The sequence below is a fragment of the Lactuca serriola genome, chromosome 7 (genome assembly GCF_051521515.1).
Source record: "Lactuca serriola cultivar US96UC23 chromosome 7, Lser_US96UC23_V15, whole genome shotgun sequence".
NCBI lineage: Eukaryota > Viridiplantae > Streptophyta > Magnoliopsida > Asterales > Asteraceae > Lactuca > Lactuca serriola.
Genome location: NC_136414.1, coordinates 37,757,367 through 37,778,342, shown reverse-complemented (window position 1 = coordinate 37,778,342; position 20,976 = coordinate 37,757,367). Strand labels below are relative to the sequence as shown.

General features: G+C 38.3%; 1 protein-coding gene across 1 annotated transcript; it reads right to left on the bottom strand.

Moving 5' to 3' along the window:
• Positions 1-2,366: 2,366 nt before the first annotated feature.
• LOC145063886 (uncharacterized) lies at positions 2,367-3,812 on the bottom strand. The gene is made up of 3 exons (XM_079011451.1): positions 3,209-3,812; positions 3,018-3,127; positions 2,367-2,759 (listed from the first exon to the last, which is right to left on the bottom strand). The coding sequence occupies exons 1-3, from the start codon at positions 3,810-3,812 to the stop codon at positions 2,367-2,369; spliced, it is 1,107 nt and encodes a 368-aa protein (XP_078867577.1).
• Positions 3,813-20,976: the final 17,164 nt, after the last annotated feature.

Here is a 20,976-nt window from a genome sequence, read left to right as displayed (position 1 = left end):
CGTTACAATTCTCTCCACCTTAGAATGATTTCGTTCCCGGAATCACACATCAACAAACAAATGCGGATAGCGACTCAACATGTCACTCTCCGTCTCCCAGGTGAGATTCGGCCCATTCGTGTGTTTCCATCGGACAAGCACTAAAAGTGGCAAGCCTGGAAACACAGGCGTTACAATAAGGGACCTTGATAGGATATACTACAAAATAAGGAAAGGAATTTCCTATTTGTTAATATGAAACATGCTCGTTATGGTTAACAAACTGTAAGAAGAATGTATTCATGGGTCATAGATGGCCACTTCGTGTAAAACATGTGTATCATACACAAAAACATTTGTTCGATGGTAAAATTAAAGACAAAGTGACAAGACCAGCAATGAAGGAGAAGGTGTATTATCAAGAGTTAATAACTTGAACATTGTGTTTGGAAAGTGTTGTAAAATCCTCCAAAAAAATATATGGAAGAAGAGGTCTATTTTTTGGGAGTTACAATATTGGAAGCACTTGGATGTTCGACACTGTCTTGATCTGATGCATATTGGGAAATTTTTTTCTGAAAGTTTGATAGGGTTTTGTTGAATATTCCTCAGAAAAAGAAGCGTGGTATCAAAGTTCGAGAAGATATGGTCGAAGTAGGAATCCGGACGGAACTTGCACCTATTAAGAATGAACGAAAGCGAACGTATCTACCACCAACTTGTTATACCATGTCTAAGACCGAGAAGACCAAATTTTGTAAATGTTTGCATGGGGTGAATGTCCCATCTGACTATTTTGATAACATTAAGAAGTTGGTGACAATGAAAGACTTGGCATCGTGTCACATCCCAGAATTTATGTCATAGACCGTGAACGGTCAAGTTCACAATAAATCTCTTGGTAATTTGACTCCTTGAGTTTTACTGCATCTTATGTAAAATAAATGAGTTCATGTTAACTATTATATGATATCAGATGGTATATTACTTCCAAATGTGTAAGCTGACAATCGAATCAAACAGCTCAAACTGCAATCATAGTTAATGCGTCTGAAAACTGAAATTTTGTACTAAGTAGTTATGAGCAAAACAAGCGCTCTAGTCTCGAAGTACATGTTTCTCTGTTTCCAAAAATGTAAAGAACGTCCAAAACAGAGTCTGTATGCAAAAGATATGACCATGTTAAGAATCGAAAACCAATATAATATTGTTTTTCTTAAAACTGTCAAAATCGTTTCTATCAGTTGAGGACTTGCACGCCTCAGATGGAAATTCCGAGAGCATTTTTCGACTCAGGTCATAGTCTATTATTTAATTTCATACTTAAAATATTTTTAGTAAAAAAAATATTATGAAAGACATAAAATCAAATGTTTTGGATTAATTAAACGCGATTCACGGAATTCTATAACTCAAAAAATTAATCCGTTTAGAATTTGAAATTATTGAACTAAACTCTATCATTCACCATTTTTCAGGAATATATTTAAAATTGGGATCGATAACACACAAATCGAGAAAAACTGTTTTGTAACATTTTAAATACTGTGAGGGTCACCATTTTGGTACCATAAGTCATAAACTTTGACACAAATATTCAACCATATGTTCTTGCATATTCTTTTTGCATAAATTTTATCCCCTTCTCTACCATCTAATTTTCAAAAATACACACAATTAAATGACCAATTAAATTAATATATCAATACATACACATAATACATGAAGAAATTCATTATTTGCAAATTTCACAGAAAATACACATTGTACACAAATGACAGCTATTAATTCTTGCACATCTAAAATTACACACAAAGGAAAGAAAGCATCTCCGAAGCTTGATTGCACTCTTCCTTCAACCAATACCACACTCAAACACAACTCAACAATGATAAAAAATAACAACCGATCACAAATGCTTGATTCACTAAATTTAACGTTTTTACACATAAAATAATCATTTTTTCCAGCAATTAAACACCAAAAATACCTATAATTACGGTTCTTACACATAAAAAAACCAAATATTTTTCAACAACTAAACACCAAAAATACCTAAAAGAAGAATTACAACTCAGCTCGACGACCTTTACACCCCGCTCCCGAGTTATAGCAAAGAAAAGAAGAGAAGAGAAAAGAAAGTAAGGAGAGAAAAGAAGAGAAAAGAAAGGAAAAAGAAATTGTCATTTGTGCTCCCGAGTTGGAGAGAAATGGAAGGAAAGTTAAACATTTTGTTCTTTCTTTTCAAATCCTCCCAAATCGGGAGGAAAGGTAGGAGGGAAAGTTTTCCTTCCATTTCCTTCCACTTCCTTCCTTTAATTAAACTCTGGAGCACCATTCTCTCTTGCTTTCCTTTCATTTCCTCCCATTTCCTTTCTTTTCTCTCTTTAAGTTGAACTCGGGAGCGGGGTGTTAAGGTCTTTAAATTCACAAATAACTGACTTTGTATCAATGTTTTCAACAATTTCTCTTTCTATGTAAACCACCAAGTTGTTTGCAAGAAAATCATCTGACATCTTATTGCGAATGCGGTTTTTGAATATTTTCATTGCTGAAACTGGAAATGTCAAGATTAACCGAACCACTCTATCAAACAAATAATATGCCAAACGTTTCTGAGTTTCTACAAGACCCTTGCATAGGTCAGCAATAGTTGATACACCACTTAGCTTGGGATTCTTTTTCATATCGATATTAAAAATCTCCAATTGATATCGTAATTGAATTCTCTTTTGCTCCGTAAAATCTTTAGGATAATACTTTTCAACAAGAAGACAAATCTGATCAATGTTAATCACATTAGGGTGTACTTTTGAAACTAAAGTAGAACTAAGACTTAACAACTTCATCGTTTGATCATTGAATTTACTATTCTACTCATGTAACTGTTTGTCCAATGTGGATGTAAACAAATCTACTAGATAAAAATGTTCAAAAGTAACATGATTATCGACTTTTCGAGGCTGGTATCGAGTAGAAGTATATAGAGCTTTCATATCCGGCATATCTACTTGATGTTTCTCACAAAATAACTTTACCTGTGCAAATAAAGAATCCCATCCGTTGTTTTTGAAATCATTTAGACTCTCCTTTGTTGCTGAAACTAACTTCATGGCATTAAGAATATCTTGGGATTTTTTTTGTAGAGCTTAAGAAAGTATATCAGTTTTTCCCATTACTTATTTTATCAAGTGAAGAATAAAAACAAACTCAAATGATTTCAGGAAACAGTAAGCTGCATCAGCATCTCCGCGTTGAGAATAAGTAGTAGATACATCATCAATTATTCCCTGGAGAACAACACGAGTACAATCAAACATGTTAAGCAAACTGCAAATGGAACGAAAATGAGAACCCCAACGTGTATCACCAGCTCTTCTTAATGTCCCAACTTGATTCAGAACTTTACCTGATTCGATTTCACCAAGTTCCAATAAAAGTTCAATCTCAGTTGCCTTTGCCTTTTGTAACTCATCATGACGTTTACTGGAAGCACAAACTACATTTATTGTAAAAAATTGATGTATAGGAATAATTTCCCTTGAAGCAGCCACCAATGCTAGTTGTAATATGTGAGCGAAGTAGTGAACATAATACGCATAAGGACAATCCTTAAGAACAAGTGCTTGCAATCCATTCCATTCCCCTCTCATATTACTAGCACCATCATAACCTTGGCCACAGATTTTACTAACATCAAACTGATAGTGCAAAAGTTGGGTCCACATATTTGTTTTCAAGGTTAATGATAGGGTATCCCTAACATGAACCAAATCCAAGAACTTTTCCCGTATGATCCCTTCTGCATCAACAAATCTCAAAACTATGGCCATTTGCTTTTTTTTAGACTCATCTCGTGACTCATCAACCATGACACAAAGTATGAATCCCCGACTTCACTACGAATATGCTTCCGAACTTTATTTGCAATAATACTAAGAATTTCTTTTTGAATATCTCCAGAAGTATACTTTGAATTATAAGGAGCTTTCTCTAATATAACATTTGCAACTTCATCATTATAAGATGCTAGAAGTTTTAGTAGTTGAAGAAAATTACCTCGATTTTTGGAATTAAGCGTTTCATCATGTCCTCATAAAGCACAAGCTTGGAATGTCAACCAACGAACTGTGTCAATTGACGCTTTTAATCATAAACGGTGCTTCAGTATTTGTGCTTCATTTTGCTTCACTAAGATATTTTCAATGTGTGTTGCTTGATTCATCAAGTTTTCAGCAAATGTAATAGCATTTCTATGTTGTGAACAACCTAAATGCTTCAAGAATGCATGCTTTTTTCCATCATTAACTTTTTTCCAATTTTCAAATCCTTTAACAGTAAATGCATCGTAACCATTGCACACATTTGGTTTATCATTAAATATATAACAAATAAAACAATAAGAAGCATGTGTTGTTGGAGAATACTCTAACCAATTAGAGAAAATGTTGAACCAAGAATATTGGAATCTACGAGGATGTTTCTTTGAACCTTTAGCATGATCATCTTGAAGACGTATTTGGAAAGGTCCTAAAGTCATATAAGCTCGTCTTACTTGTTCCCTTAAATTAATTGGAAATTCTCACATTTGTTTTCGTTTAGCGGGATCTTTTTGTAGATTTTTAAGATCCACTTCATTAGGATTTGATTGTGTAGCTTCAAAAATATCATTCTCTTGTTGATTTTCATGTACTTGTGGTTGCGGTTCACTTGTTGAAGCTTTGTGACGTTTATTCTATTGATTTTCATTATGAGTTTCTTCATCATCATTCTTTCTTTTGAAAAAAGAATCAATAGTTTTCATCTTTCCCATAAAATTGTAAGCTTTGTGTGATTGTATCTGTAAAAACCAAAATTGAAATCATAATCTCATATTACATAAACAAACAACCCAAATTCTACAAAAATACTTATTTCTACAAATCTTATTTTTGCAAAATTTTGCAAAATTCTAAATTCAATTAACCAACAATGCTCCTAAATGCTACAAATTTTATTTATGAGAAATCATTTACCTAACAATGCTCCTAAATCCTAACAATCAAAAATCTAAATCAATTAACTAACAATTACATGATATAATATAATTGAATACAGTCAAACATCGTTGATTTTGATTTAGGAAAAAATAATCTAACAATTAAACATAATTGAAATCAATCATTGATTCCAATAGCCTAGTAGGGACGTAGGGCAGTTAAATATAACTGAGACTTGAGAGATTAATAGACTATGATTTTTGCATCTGAAGATAAACAAAAAAAAAAGAAAAAAAAAAAAAAAAAAAAAAAAAAAAAAAAAAAAAAAAAAAGACAAACCTGATTAAGTAATCGACTCCAGCAGAGGCGCAGGGTTGCAGCGACAGCATTCAGCGTGCAACATAGCAGCAGGGGGAACCACAACCCCCCCGGCCCTATATATCCTTCGCCCATGACCAATAACAATTTAAATCTTCAACTGGAAACCTTTATTTTCTGCCTGCATCTTTGTTTCCAGTCAAGAACATTCTTGTTCTTATTCTCGTGTTTACCTGCAAACAAAAAGAACCACAGCTTCCAGTTCATTCTTCCTTCTTCTTCCTCGTGGCAGCCTCCCTCGTTTTTTTTCAATCAATAATCAAACCCAAACACCCACTTGGGTTCCATCGATTTCTGTCAAAACAAACAAAAGAAATAAGAAGAAGAACAGAAAACGAAGGAAACCGTTTGAGCAGCCCTCGCTGCACCCACCGAGACCACCAGAAGCACCGCTGCATCTGTTCTCCTTTTCCCTCCCTTCACAACCTCTTAGCCACACCACACCCTTGATCCAAAAACCACTGAACCGCTTTCCCTTTTGCCTCTCGCTATCTGACAGAAATAGCGCAGCCTCGCTGCTCTTCTCTCCGTCTCTTCGGCCCCGTCAACCCCCGGAGACGTTCCTTTCGCGATCAATCGACAAAAATATTCGCATTAGCCGCCTGCGAGCTTCTTTTTCCTTCGGTCTTCTTTGTGACCTCCGACGAGCAAGGACCCAGATGCAGAGTCGTCGCCTGCGTGTTTCCTTCTTCTGATTTCGTTCCCGTATTTCTTCTTCTTTGCTTGCCAAATGGACCACCGGAGGCGTTCGTTTTGTCTTGCCTTCGATCAGTTCTTTTCCTTTGCCCGATCAACGAATGGTCGACTGACATCGTCATCCCTCCAATCGCCTTCGTTCATCAGTTTCATTCAATTATCTCTTCGATCGTCCAAACAAGGAAACTGGGGCATAAAAGCCCTAATTTCATTTAGCTTTGTGAAATGACCAAACTAACCTCGTTATTCAATCTTTGATTCAAAATCAGTCCCAACCCCAAACATTGAACCCATTTGTTTAAAATATCCCCTCCCATGGAAATTTCTTAACAAAATGAATACAATTCCCAAACTTAATTTCAATTTAAACCATTTCAGCCCCTCCCTTGATTTATTTTAACAAAAGTAGTCATATTTTGGTTAATTAAATTATTCAACAGCTCCCAATAGTTTAGATTCGTTACGAAACGGTCCCAAAAATATTTCAAAGTTCAAGAGACGCGACTTTACGGTTTCTCACGTCAATCTTCTCAAAAATAAACGAACTCCGAACAACTCGAACTCACACTTCAAGGGCGAGTGTTTACGGCCTTTTTTTAATAATTTTAATTATCTCGGGGGGTGGGGGGGGGGGGGGGGGGATACATGTGCCTATATAGTTTGTTTATACAAACAAATTATCCTTTTATCCAAAAATACAACCAATCTAGTTTATAAAAATATTATTTAAAAATGTAATATATTGTTACAAATAAACTAGTATAAACTTTTCGTATACGTATTATGGTTATTTTATGACAAAACTATAAAATTGGTCCCTGTGGTATTTAGAAAACTTTGGATAGGGTCCAAAAAGTTTTTAACTTGCATGGATGGTCCAAAATCAAGAATTTCCTTTGGTTTTGGTCCTTTAACAATTTGAAAAGACTATTTTACCCTTTTCATTTGTTTTTTCTATTTTCTTTATTAACTTAAGTATTTAAATATTTATAAAATAATAAAAAAATAAAATACTACCCCACCCAACACTATGACTTCACCGGTAACCCCCACCCCTTCCCCCCCCCCCCCCCCCCGCTCTCTCTCTCTCTCTCTCTCTCTCTCTCTACAACCATCTTCTTCCTCCTCATCTTCACTGTAATGATTTAATGATTTGTTCTCCCCCAAAACCCACCTTGATTATGAATTCCAAAATAGTCCTTTCAACACCCATTTAAAGTATACAAAAATCAAATGAAACCCACAACAGTAGAAACAATTCAGAATGCTACAACCCCAGAATTCAGAAGAATAACATGTCTAGATTGAACATAAATTCATATTCTATGAAAATTCACAGTTAACAAAAATTGAAATATGAAAATGGAGAATGAGAGCCATCATCAAGAATCGTTTCTAGGATCTTGAATATGAGAATTTGTTTTGAGATCTTGAATCTGATCCAATAATCCGACCATCAATTCGCCGTTGTTTTTCTTTGTATCAGAAGCTATGACTCTACTAGCTCGTGTGGTTCACTAAAAACCCACAAAAGAAGAAGCAGGCGATGAGTTTCGCAGATGAACACACACACACTTGTGTGATTTCTGTGAGAGGGAAAAAACATCAATTTGTCACCGTAAACCACCGCCAACAACCTCTATTCACAGGTTTCATACCCATCAGAAAAACATCACCAGCTTTTCTAGGCCCCACTTCCTACAACCACAAGATCACCATCTCTAGAGCTGTTCATCTTCTTTCCTTTTCTCAAAGCTGCAGATTAGGAAAAAAAAAAGAGAAGAAGGGGTTGATATTTTTGTGGGTTGCTAGTGAATCAAACTTCATACTTGCACATGTCGATTTGATTCAGAACAAGAAAAAGGCTCCGATTATTATTATTATTTTTGCAGTTGTAGTTCTTAGGAGCTTCGATTCTAGAGAGAGAGAAAGAGAGAGAGAGAGAGAGAGAGAGAGAGAGAGAGAGAGTGAATAAATGGGAAGAGATGAGACACCGGTAGGGTGGGGGTAGGATAAATAAGCTTTTTTTATTTTTTAATTAAAATAATATTAAAACAAGTATAAAAATGTAAGAAATAAATTAAGAAGGGCATAAAAGTCTTTTTAAGTTTTTTAGGACCAAAACCATGGAAAAGTTTTGATTTTGGACCTTCCATGCAAGTCGAAAACTTTTTGGACCCTATCCAAAGTTTTTTACAAACCATAAGGACCAAATTTACAGTTTTGTCTTATTTTATCATTAAATAACTAGTCTACACAACAAATTCTACATGATACAAAAATATATAATATTTATGTGACATTGTATATTATAACAAATACGTTATAAAACTTTGTAGTATTTCAAAGATTCAAGCTATGACTATTCATGTATATTTACATGTTTAAATACATAAAGTTTATATATGTACATATGTTGATTGCTTTGAAACATATATCTTTATGAAAGTGAGTATATTACATTTTTACATGCATACCAAGCATACTCGGTTTTTATAAACTTTATACAATAAAATTCATTATGCCTAGTGACTTAACCATAATTAAGTTAGGGTTGAGAGCTATTCACATACTTTAGTTAAGGACTTTTCAGTGAGACTATATTCATTAGCTGAGTCTAAAAACTTAGCATACCCACACTACTATAATCGTTAATCTTCTGAGTGAGATACATATGTGTAGATCTATACAGGGTTGACATCGCCACCTACGGTTGCTAGCTACAACCTTGAACGATCAATCGAAGTGGGTGATAAGTGTTTATAATTGTTACTACAATGTCCAATGAAGCGTTGTAAGGGGGTACATTCAGTTACATAGTTCAGTTATATAACTCACTTTAAACATTAATTGGAATCTCTCTCTCTCTCTCTCTCTCACTACAAACCATGGGCTTCATTTCTTTCAAAACTATTTTACGTATGGATTTACTTATGCAACAGAAAAATATGGTTTTCAAGTATATTCAAGGATTCTTTACAAACGTAGTTTTAAGTATGGATTTATTTATACAAAGATACATTTTGGCTTTTAAAGACTCTTAACAAACATAGTTTTACCTATTTTTATACTTACAAAGAAAATATTTTTTATACTTTTTAAAAGTATTACTACTATTAGCAGAAAATTCGTAACTTTTACTAACCTTGTGTTGACCCTCAAAACTACATGTTTGCTTAGGAACTCACTAAAAATGCATTCAAGACGGATTGGACTATAGGTGACCTAGTTTACTTCCTACATTATTATATGCCTGTCTATTAAGGAAACTCAGTTACTATTATTTTTTGTAAAAACCTTATATTCAAATATCAAGATGGAACACAAATGCTATTTTGTTTATTGTTGTACTTGTGTTATATACTCAGTTTACTTATGATCCGTGAACTTAGTTGCACTGCCCAGTGTGTTCCACCGCCTCGGTCAGGGGTGAGACAAATTGGTATAAGAGCTAAATTGGCTATAGAAAACTCGTATCCTCAATAGGGGAGTACAACTATAGCAACTAGCTTCTAAACAAAAGTATTATTATTATTAATTACACTAATTCTTGGCTACTTACAGTATGGGCACTCTGGTTTTAAGGGCCACATAAGGTTGTTGGATTTTAGAATGGATTAACTACTAAAATGCTCCTGCCCTTCGTTTTTTCCTGTGGCCCTCGTCTGTGCTTGGTAGTCTTGGAGTACAAAACAAACACCATTAATACTGCAAACCTCACCAACAATAATTTATAAGAATTATATATATATATATATATATATATATATATATATATATATATATATATATATATATACTCTTACCTGCAATGAGAACACTTAATAAAAATCTAACATACCACCAACTAAAACTACCAACTCAACCCTTTAGGTGAAACGTGTAACACCTTAAATTTTCAAACAAATTTTTCATTTTTAAATCACATGAAACTCAATATCACATTTTCTCAATAACCATAATGTATCCAATATCAAAACACAGATCAACAAAACAACTGATAATATCCCAGAATCCTCAACAAAATCTCGAACAAGTGTGTATAATCAAGTTGGTGCTTTCCCGCGATCCTGAGAAGTACCTGAAACATATATCACACAAACGGTAAGCACAAAGCTTAGTGAGTTCCCCAAAATATAACACAAAATAGTTAGCCTCTCATGGATATATCTCGATAAGGACCCTACGGTCATGTGTCTCAGTGAAGACCCTTCGGTCTCATAACTCAGGTTGGACCCTCCGATCCTAACCAATAAAGCACAAGATAATATACAACATAAATCACAAAGACTAATGAAAGATATCATATACTCGATATAAGCACATAAGACCCTCCGGTCGCATAATATTACCACTCAGGTAAGTACAGTGAGAAGACTTACCTCATAAGTAAGCAAGTAGATCTCGTATCCGCAGGCTTAGCCCGCTTGGTCACTGGCTGCGACTGTACTGGTCTCCTGTCTCTACCCTGATACTCCTCCTCCTCTATAGTATGAAACTCTAGCTCAATCTCCCTCCTCCTAGCATTGGTCTATAGCTCAGCCAATGTATGGTACAAAGAGTTCGCCACGAACTCCCAAATATCCCGCTTCAGTATGCTCAAGTATCAGCTCACACGTGTCTGCTCAGTAGACACGTGCTCAGGGCAGAACAACGCCCTCTCATGAAAAATCCTCGTAATCTTTGTCACTGACTCTGTCTTCTACTTAAGAGATACAAACTCATGTGCCAAATGTTCCCTTTTCACCTGGGGAACATACTCATCTCTGAATAACTTGTTGAACCTCTCCCAAGTCACTGCAACATGATCTACAGGGGTAAAATCAGTCGTCACAAACTTCCACCAGTCCTTCGCTCCCAAGTGAAGTTGGTTCATCGCGAACTGGACTCTCAAATGCTCTGGACATGAACAATTATAGAAACATCACTCAATGTTGGGGACCCATCTCATGGCAACGATCGGATCCTGCGTCCCATCAAACTCTGATGAACTAACGGAACAACAACCAGTCACCTCCATGTGGCCTCGCAACAACTAGAGTTGTGGTGACTATAGTAGCAATAGCCTCAGTGACAATAGCATATCGCTCATCAAAAGTCTGAATAAGTGTGGTCTTAATAGACCTGAATGTCTCTGGTATGGCCTCTCTGATAGCTGTGACCACATCCTCATGAATGATCATGCGGATCTCGTCGTCACTGGTATCACTGCTCCCAGGGCTGTTGCGGGTAATCACCATAGTGTCTCTGAAATGCAAACACAAAATCTTCAGAGACTAGCTCAAACACTCACACACTCGATTACCCACCCCTACATGCTCCTTAGCATCCTAAGGTTCTTACTTAGGTTGCATACAGATCCAATGTTTTTAGTAGTATGGGCCCAATACTACCTTCCACACCAACTTGTAGTCATCCCAAGTCCTCCTCCCAGGATCCTAATTCACAATACAATATCCCTCACATATATCAAATTACTCTCTCGGTAGATTCCGCATATCTCATGTAATTATCTCTCCTAGATTACTCTGAACTCTCTCTAAAAGATTCCTGCTATGATTCTCTCTACTAAGTAGACACACATAGCATATAGCATATAAGATAAATCGATAACATACCCTAGGTTAAGGCATCCTGAAGTAAGCAACTCTAGCCCTAATTTCTGAAATACCTAGCCTATCATCTAGCATGCAGTTCTAATATCTCATAAGTATCTCATAATATAAACAAGTAATGGTATTTTGGGAAATCACCGTTCGGGCTCTGGCTGATTGTACACACTGCACCATCTCGTTTTCTCTTTTAAACTCTTACTCGTTTTAGAAAAATCATTTCTAGGGCCCAGCTTGCCCCGCTTCCTGAATCGGATTACTCCTTTCCATGGGGATACCTTCATGAGGACAAACTCTCAGACCAAAAACTCTAACTCTGATCATCGTCGGTCTGCGTAACTCTTCTAGTGACTCTAGGCCGTGAGTAACCACTGTCCGATCTGTTGGATTTGCTTTATCGTCTTGAGCACTATCTCAATGGCCACCATCACCCTCTGCCCTACCTCTCCTTAACAGATGGGAGTTCGACACCTCCTCCTATATAAGAGCTTCAAGGGAGGCATACTGATACTGGAATGATGATTGTTGTTGTGTGAAACTCAGCCAAGGGCAAGTAAGTGTCCCAACTTCCACCAAAGTCCATATCACATGCACGTAGCATATCTTCGAGTGTCTGGATCGTCCACTCATTATGCTCATTTGTTTGTGGGTGATATATGGTACTGAAATGTAACCGGGTACCCATCTCTTCATGAAATCTCTTCCAGAATCTGGAAGTAAAATGCACATCTCGATCTGACACTATCGATGTCAGCACCCCATGCTGTGCCACCACCTCTTGAACGTAGATCTTGACCAATTTCTCCGCAGAAGAGCTCTTACTGATAGCCAAAAAGTGAGTAGCCTTCGTCAACCGATCTTCAATCACCCATATCGTATTGACACCTCATGCAATCCTTGGTAATTTGGTGATAAAGTCCATGGAAATTTGTTCCCACCTCCACTGGGGAATCTCCAAAGGCTGCAACGGGCCATGTGGACGTTAGTGTTCCGCCTTGACCTGATGACAGGTCAAGCATCTCTCGACTACCCATGCCACATCTCTCTTCACATAGGGCCACCGATATTCCCATTTTAAGTCCAAATACATCTTGGTGGCTCCTGGGTGGATCGAGAATCTCGACCTATGGGCCTCCTCCATCAAAATACGTCGAGCTTCACTCGTATATGGCACCCATATCTCCCCAAGGAAGGTCATAAGCCCCCGAATATCCGTCTCAAACTCAGAAATCTGCCTGATCACCCGCTCTCTCTTATAGTTATCTAGTCTCACGGCCACCACCTGGGCCTCTCGAATGGTATCTAAGACTGAAGTCATCACCTTCATCCTCATGCACACGTCTCAGATCGGAGCACTTACTGCTCTACGATTCAGGGCATCGGCTACCACATTAGCCTTGCCAGGGTGATACAAAATCTCACAGTCATAGTCCTTCACTACATCTAACCACCTCATATATCTCATATTCAGGTTGGGCTAATCCATAAGATACTTCAGGATCTTATGGTCCGTGTATACGGTACACCAGACACCATAAAGATAGTGGCGCTGACTCTTGAGGGCAAACACCACCACCCTCAACTCCACATTGTGGGTGGGATACCTCGTCTCATGAGGCTTCAACTGTCTCGATGCATATGCTATCACATGTCCCCTCTGTATCAACACGACACCCATCCCTGATATAGATGCATCACAATAGACTACGAAGTCTTCAAGTCCCTCAGGAAGGGCTAACACTGGAGCTTCGCATAATCTCTGGTGAAGAGTCTCAAATGAAGCCTGCTACTCGGGCCCCCAAACAAAAGTAACACCCTTCCTCGTCAACCTGGTGAGAGGAATGACCATCTTAGATAAATATTTGATAAGCCTCCGATAGTACCCTTCCAGGCCTAGAAAACTCCTGATCTTGGATGGGGATCTTGGCACCTCGCATTGCACAACTGCCTCAATCTTGGACGACTCGACCAAAATCCCATTATGGTTAACAAGATGTCCTAAGAACTGGACCTCTCGTAACCAGAAATCCCACTTGGAGAATTTGGCATAAAGCCTCTCCGTCCTCAATACTCCAAGAATCTCCCGCAGGTGCTCCTCATGTTGCTCCCTAGACCTCGAGTACACCAAAATGTCGTCGATGAACACAATCACCGACCTATCCAACACGGGCCAACATACCCAATTCATGAGGTCCATGAATGTTGCCGGTGCGTTGGTGAGCCCAAAAGGCATCACCATAAACTCGTAGTTCCTGTAACGAATGCGGAAAGCTGTCTTCTGAATATCCTCCTTGCAGACTCTCATCTAATGATACCCAGATCTCAAATCAATCTTGGAAAACCAAGACGACCCCTGTAACTGATCGAATAAATCATCGATCCTCGGTAGTGGATAACGGTTCTTGACTGCCAGCTTGTTTAACTCTCGGTAAAATACACATCCGGTGAGAACCATCCTTCTTCTTTAAAAAAAAGGATTGGCGCTCCCCACAGTGAGCTACTCGGTCTAATAAAACCCATCCCTAGCAGCTACTGGAGCTGCGAGGATAACTCCTGCATCTCGGGCGGTGCAAGGCAATAAGGTGCCTTGGCAATAAGCGTCGCACCATGAAGTAAATCGATCCAGAACTCCACCTGCCTCTTAGGAGGCACACCCGGTAACTCCTCGGAGAAAACATTCGGGAACTCACACACAACCGAAACATCGGAGATAGAAATCGGCCTCGCAGTGGCAACCCACGTATTCGTCACATATGCTAAAAATCCCATCCACCCCTACTGTAAACTCCACCTCGCCCTGGCAGCAGAGCAGAATGCTGATCCAGATCTAGATTCCTCTCCATACACAGTAATTACTCCCCCACTAGGGTCTCGTATGGTCACCATCTGACGCTCACAGTCAATCACAACTCCAAACCGGCTCAACATGTCCATGCCCACTATGACAAAGACATCACCAATCGCTATTGGCACCAGATCTATCAGGAACTCAACACCAAAAATCTCATGATCATCAGCTATAGAAACCCTTAATGGTCGACTCAACGCCTTGCATTTGACACAAATGTGACGACTAAAGGATAAAGACGCTAAAGATCGACTCGTACCTGAGTCAAATAACACCAAAGTAGGCACAAAACTCGCAAGAAAAGTACCTACATACAACACATTGTAAGCATCAACAAATCTCAAAATAGCATAAGTGAAGAGATACGTACCAACAAGAATGTCAGGTGCTACGTGGACCTCCTCCGCAGTCAACTGGAAAGCTCTCCCACAAGCCCTCAGAGCCTCAGCCTTCACCGGACGACCATCAGTAACACGCAAAGCATCAGGAGTAGAATTTTGGGCTGATCTTAGTGTGAGCTGAGGACATTCGGCCTTCCGATGGAGTAACACCCCAAATTCTGCTATGTTATTTGAATATTTATTTTTTCAAGTTTTCAAGAGGAACTCAACGAGTCAGTTGCCAGACTCGTCGAGTAGAGTCAGGATTTTGAGAACGTTTAAGTTGGCTACTCGGTGAGTCCGCCAGTCTGGATGAAACCCTAATTTCAAGGGCTTGCACCCTATTTAAACAAATTTTTGGGATCCCAAGTCAGCCCCCATCACCCCCAGAGCACCCTTCTCGAAACCCTAGAACTCTCTTAGCTTTTTGTGTGTTTTGGTGTGATTCTTTGAAGATCTTGTGAGAAGAAGGAAGCTAGATCAAGAGGAGAAGAAGGTGATCCAAGATCTTTGTGGCATTTCAGAGTATAGTAAGGTATAACTCGACCATTTTCTATTTCTATGCTTTAATCCCCTTTGGAAAGCCATTAAAGCTATTCTGGAACCATTTCTTGGCTTGGTAATAGCATAGAGGACTCTTTGAGATGTATAGCCTTCGGATCTGGCTAGGTTTGAGTTCCAGAAGCTTAGATCTAGTACCTTTATGGAGCCATTTTGCATGAAAGCTCTAGATCTACTCTTATAGTGTGCTTTGAGCCTTGATCAATAAGGGCCATGTCGTGATCTGTCACATAGTAGTCTTTAACAAACTCACTATATGACTCGGGAAGTGACTGAAGAACCCAGTCAACATCCAAATTCCTTGGGAACATGACACCCAACATTCTCAGCCTCTTAATGTGTGACTTCATATCCAAGATATGTGCACACATAGACTTTCCATCCCAGTGTTTGCTATCCAATGGGGCTTGAGTGATCTTGAACTTTTCAAGTCTTTGAACTTGTGGGTTAGGGAGAACAATTGGAGGAGGTGGAGGAAGTGAAGTATGATTTCCATTTCCACTAATGCGTGACAAAGGGATTAATCTTTCACCTTGATCATCACGTGGGATATCATCTTCAAGGGGAAAGCTTGTTCCAAAGGATTTGGGAAGACCATAGTTGTCTGAACTAGACATTTACAATGGGAGAAATTCAAGTTAATTGATTTAAGTCCTTAATATAACACCCAAATGAAATATTAAACCTAGGATCCAACATAATATTTTACAATTCGGAAGAAGGATGCCATAATCTGAATGCAAAATATTTGAAGGTGGGTGAATGATGATTTACCAATTTCCACCACAAAAAACGAAAAAGAATTTTAGGTTTTAAGTGAATTGAAATTCCTAGATCCTTTGAGATTCATTGAAACTTTCAATGGCATGTTTAAATCTCGATTGTGCCCTTCAAGTTTGTAACTGGGATGTCGAGGATCAGAAACAAGATGTGATTAACCATGCAAATTAGCTTGGTCCACTCAATGTTACAACCACCTAATCAATGTGCTGGTTAATCACACATGCTCCATTGATCTATGATTAACATCAAGCTACCCTTTGCCATGCACTGTCAGTCAAGATTAGTGTGCCGGTTAACCACACATGCTCCACTAACAACATAACAAGGTGCAAAGTGCAATTTCATGGGTTAGCACCAAAATCACATTTTTCCTAAAGTAACTAAGATTGAGAATTTAATAAAAGTTTAGTTACTTTATAATTATCATTATACTTATAATGAAAATTAAAATGTCTTGTCAAACCCGTTCGGATCACGACCCTCCACCATCAAGGAAGCGGTGGGTGAGAGTAGACACTCATTAAACTGCCATTTTATAGGCCTACTAATGGTAAGACTGGCTTTACTCTTATACATACATATATATATATATATATATATATATATATATATATATTAAACCTATAATATTATAATAGTATAAGGGTTGAATTTTAAACTTTTAAAATTCTAGGATTTGGAACTAAATATTTCAAAGTAAGATTTTGCATTTACAAATTCCAAAACTTGAAGGCAAGTTTTGAACTATTCAAAAACTTTTGGATTCCATAACTTATGAGGTTAATATAGGTTTTAATGAAAAGACTCTTAACATTTCATAACCGGAGAACATGTTATGGAGTTCATAAAAATATTTATGTAACAGACTCTTCAAGTTCCATAACTTTAGGGCAAATTATGGAAGACTTAAAACCACTTAAGATGACATTTAAAAAGGAGACTCTTCACTTTCCATAACTTGAGGACAAGTCATGGATTTCATCAAAACAATTAGATCAAAAGTTCTAACAAGAAAATCAAACATTTTGCCTATGATCTAATTAAACTAATAAGTTAAGCTAATTCAAATCAAAAAGTTTCAAGAAATTAGCCTAATCTTTTAAACTAACACAAATCATGAAACTTTGACAATTATATTTTAAATTGGATAAGCATGATCATTACCACATCAAAAACAGGTTTATAAGTTCAAAAATAGCTTAGGGCAATGATCCTAGTCCAATTTTTGCCAAAACCTCGAAAATCTGCATTTTGGACCACCAACTCAACGAGTGCATGAACTGACTCGGCGAGTTGGTCATTTTTTTGAGGGGAATAGACGAGTTCCCCAGTGGATTCGGCGTGTCCACTGTCCAGAAAGGAGAAAACCAATGTTTTCAAGTTTTGAAAACAAGTAGCATCAAGTATAATGAAAACAACCCTAGGCTCTACTACTCTTGATGGGTTTTAGTATACTACAACATCCTATGGTGTACATGTAACCCTAGATGCTTTGGATCTATGTTTTCTCTAATTATAGATGCAATATTGTTTCCAAAGCATTAATCCTACAACTAGCATACAAATGACATAAACATCATAGAAATGAGTTATAGAATTACCTCTTTGTTGTAGCATGGCATGCACCAATAGTATGATTGCCTCAAATAGAATCAATAACTGTTGTTGTAGGAAATCTCCACAAGAGGTAGGTAGGAATCTCAACTCCCACCAAAATCTATGACACAGGCACGCAACATATCCTCAAGTGGCTGGATGGTCTGCAGATGATAAGTAGTGCTGAAATGTAGCCTCGTACCCAGTTCCTTGTGGAATTTCTGCCATAATCAAGAAGTGAACCAAACCTCTAAATCTGACATAAGGGAAATCAGAACCCCATGACGAGCAACAATCTCACAAACATACACATTGGCCAACTTCTCGGCCGAGGAGCTCTCCCGGATGGCCAAAAGTGAGAACTCTTGGTCAATCGATCCACGATGACCTAGATAGCATCAAAATCCTTGACAATCTTCGGTAGCTTGGTGATAAAATCCATGGTGATGTGTTCATACTTCCATATGGGAACCTCCAAAGGTTGCAGCTTGCCATGCAACCTCTAATGCTCAACCTTGACCATCCTACAGGTCAAGCACCTCTCAACGTACGAAGCTATATCCCTCTTCTTACACGGCCACTAGTAACTTAGTCTCAAATCTCAATACATATTGGTGGCTCCCATGTGTATCAGAAAGCGAGACTTATGTGCCTCCTCCTAAACTATCTTCCTGAACCCTCCCGAAACCGGAACCCAAACTTGATCACACCAAGTTAACAATACCCGACTAATGGTGAAAAATATGTCGATCTTGCCCCTGATCCTCTCTTTTTTCTAGTTCTCCTTCTTAACTCCCTCTGTTTGTTCCCCCTGATCAAATACAAAAGTGGAGAATCAATGTATATCCTCATATATATATATATATATATATATATATATATATATATATATATCCTCATATATATATATATATATATATATATATATATATATATATATATATATATATAGATAGATAGATAGATATATATCCCTAGCTGAAGATCCAACCGAGTTGCGGCTCAAAGCATCTGCGACAACATTTGCTTTACCCAGATAGTAACGGATCTCGTAGTCATAATCCTTGACCACGTCAAGCCACATGTGTTGCCTCAGGTTCATGCGGCTTCAGCTGCCGAGAAGCATATGCAACCACTCGCTCTCTCTACATAAGAACCGACCCCAAACTAGTTATGTATGCATCACAAAATACAATGAAATCCTCAACACCCTCCAAAAGGGTCAATATTGGGGCCTTGAATAATCTCTGTCGCAATGTCTCAAAAGACGTCTGTTGCTCAAAGCCCCATCAGAAATCCACGCACTTCTTCTTCAAACGAGTGAGGGGTACAACAATCTTAGAGAAATTTTGGATAACTCTCCAATAATAGCCTGCTAAAACCAAGAAAATCCTAATCTCTAAGGGAGACTTCGAAACTTCCCACTGCATCACAGCCTCAATATTTTTCGGATCGACCAAAATCCTATTCTGGTTAACGAGATGCCCCAACAACTAGACCTCTCGTAACGAGAACTCACACTTTGAGAACTTGGCATGCAGCCTTTCTCGCCTCAACACTTATAAAAGTTCTCGAAGGTGCTCCTCATGTTGCTCTCTGGTCTTGGAATACACCAAAATGTCATAAAAAACAATAAGTGATTGATCAAGCATCGGCCTACATACCTGATTCATCAAGTACATAAACACTGCATGCACATTGGTGAGCCCAAATGGCATCACCACGAACTCATAAAATGAGCCCAAAATATTGTATTCTCTAAATCCTCTTCTCTCACCCTCACCAGATGATACCCTGACCTCAAATTGATCGTGGAGAACCAAGATGCACCCTACAACTGATCAAAGAGGACATCAATTCGTAGAAGGGGATAATGGTTCTTCACCATCAACTTGTTCAACTCCCAGTAATCAATGTAAATCCAGTGTGAACCGTCCTTCTTCCTGACGAACAATATCGGCGCTCCCTACGACGAACTGCTTAGTCTGATGAACCGCTTGCCTAGCAACTTATGACGCTGAGAAGATCATTCTAGCATCTCAAGCGGTGCCAAATGGTATGGAACCGCACCTGCCACTAGGTCAATCCAGAACTCAACCTTCCATTCGGGATGCACACCAAGTAACTCCTCTGAAAACACATCAGCAACTCCCTAACAACTGGCACATCTGAAATTGAGACCTACTCCGCAACCCGAGTGTAGCACCCCGAATATCAGGTATTTCCATTTCTAGCCTTCACCTATTTGAGTTTGCACATTTGGTCCCATTTTGTGAGTTTTGCATTTCATCTCGTACGTTGGGCATACATGTGGGTACGCATGGCGTACTTATGTGATCAGATCGCAAAGGGCATGTTAGTACACTGGGCGTACATGTTGTACGTCGGGTGACTAGCTCAACATCAAATCCATAATTTTGAAGCGTTTGCTTCCCTATTTAAGCCGCCTTATGTCTCCCTTGGACATTCTTTATCAACCACCTTCCCTCAAAACCCCTAATCTCGAGTTTAATCCTTGTTTGTGAGAGTTTGGAGCTTATTAGTGACTTTTGGTGCCTTTTGGTTGAAGAAGAAGACCATTGAAGAAGGAGGTGTTGCTTGCGAGCTTATAGATCCAGAAACTACTCCTCATTGTGCATATTTTGAAGGTATAAAGTCTATACCTTGATGTGTTTCCTTTTTTTATCTCTATGGTTGGTTTTTATGAGCTTTTGTCCCCAAAGTTTTGACCTTAATGAGTTTGGGATACTCCAGAGCATATTAGGTCTTGTAGATTCATAAAAATGGTTGTTTGATGGTCCTTTTCTAAAAATGCCAAGAGTTTGGTGGTGATGAGTGTGGATTAGGTTAAAGGTTTAAGGTTTAAGCCCTTTTCAGCCATGCAAAGGCTTGAAGTTTTAGACTATATAGATTAAGAAGTTCTACGAAGGTCAGATATGTGGTTGGATGCATGTCTTAATGACTATGACCATTTTGGCTTGGTTTTGGGGGTCAGACAAAGTACGCCTCGTATGCTACTAGCTACGTCTTGCGTAGCCAAGTGAGGCCCCGATCCTACCTGTTTTCTGTGTATGCCTTGCATAGGAAGAGAGTACGCCAAGCGTATGTGCTGGGCAGTTCACGATTATTGACTTTTGGACTTTTGTCAAGATTTAGGTTTTTGG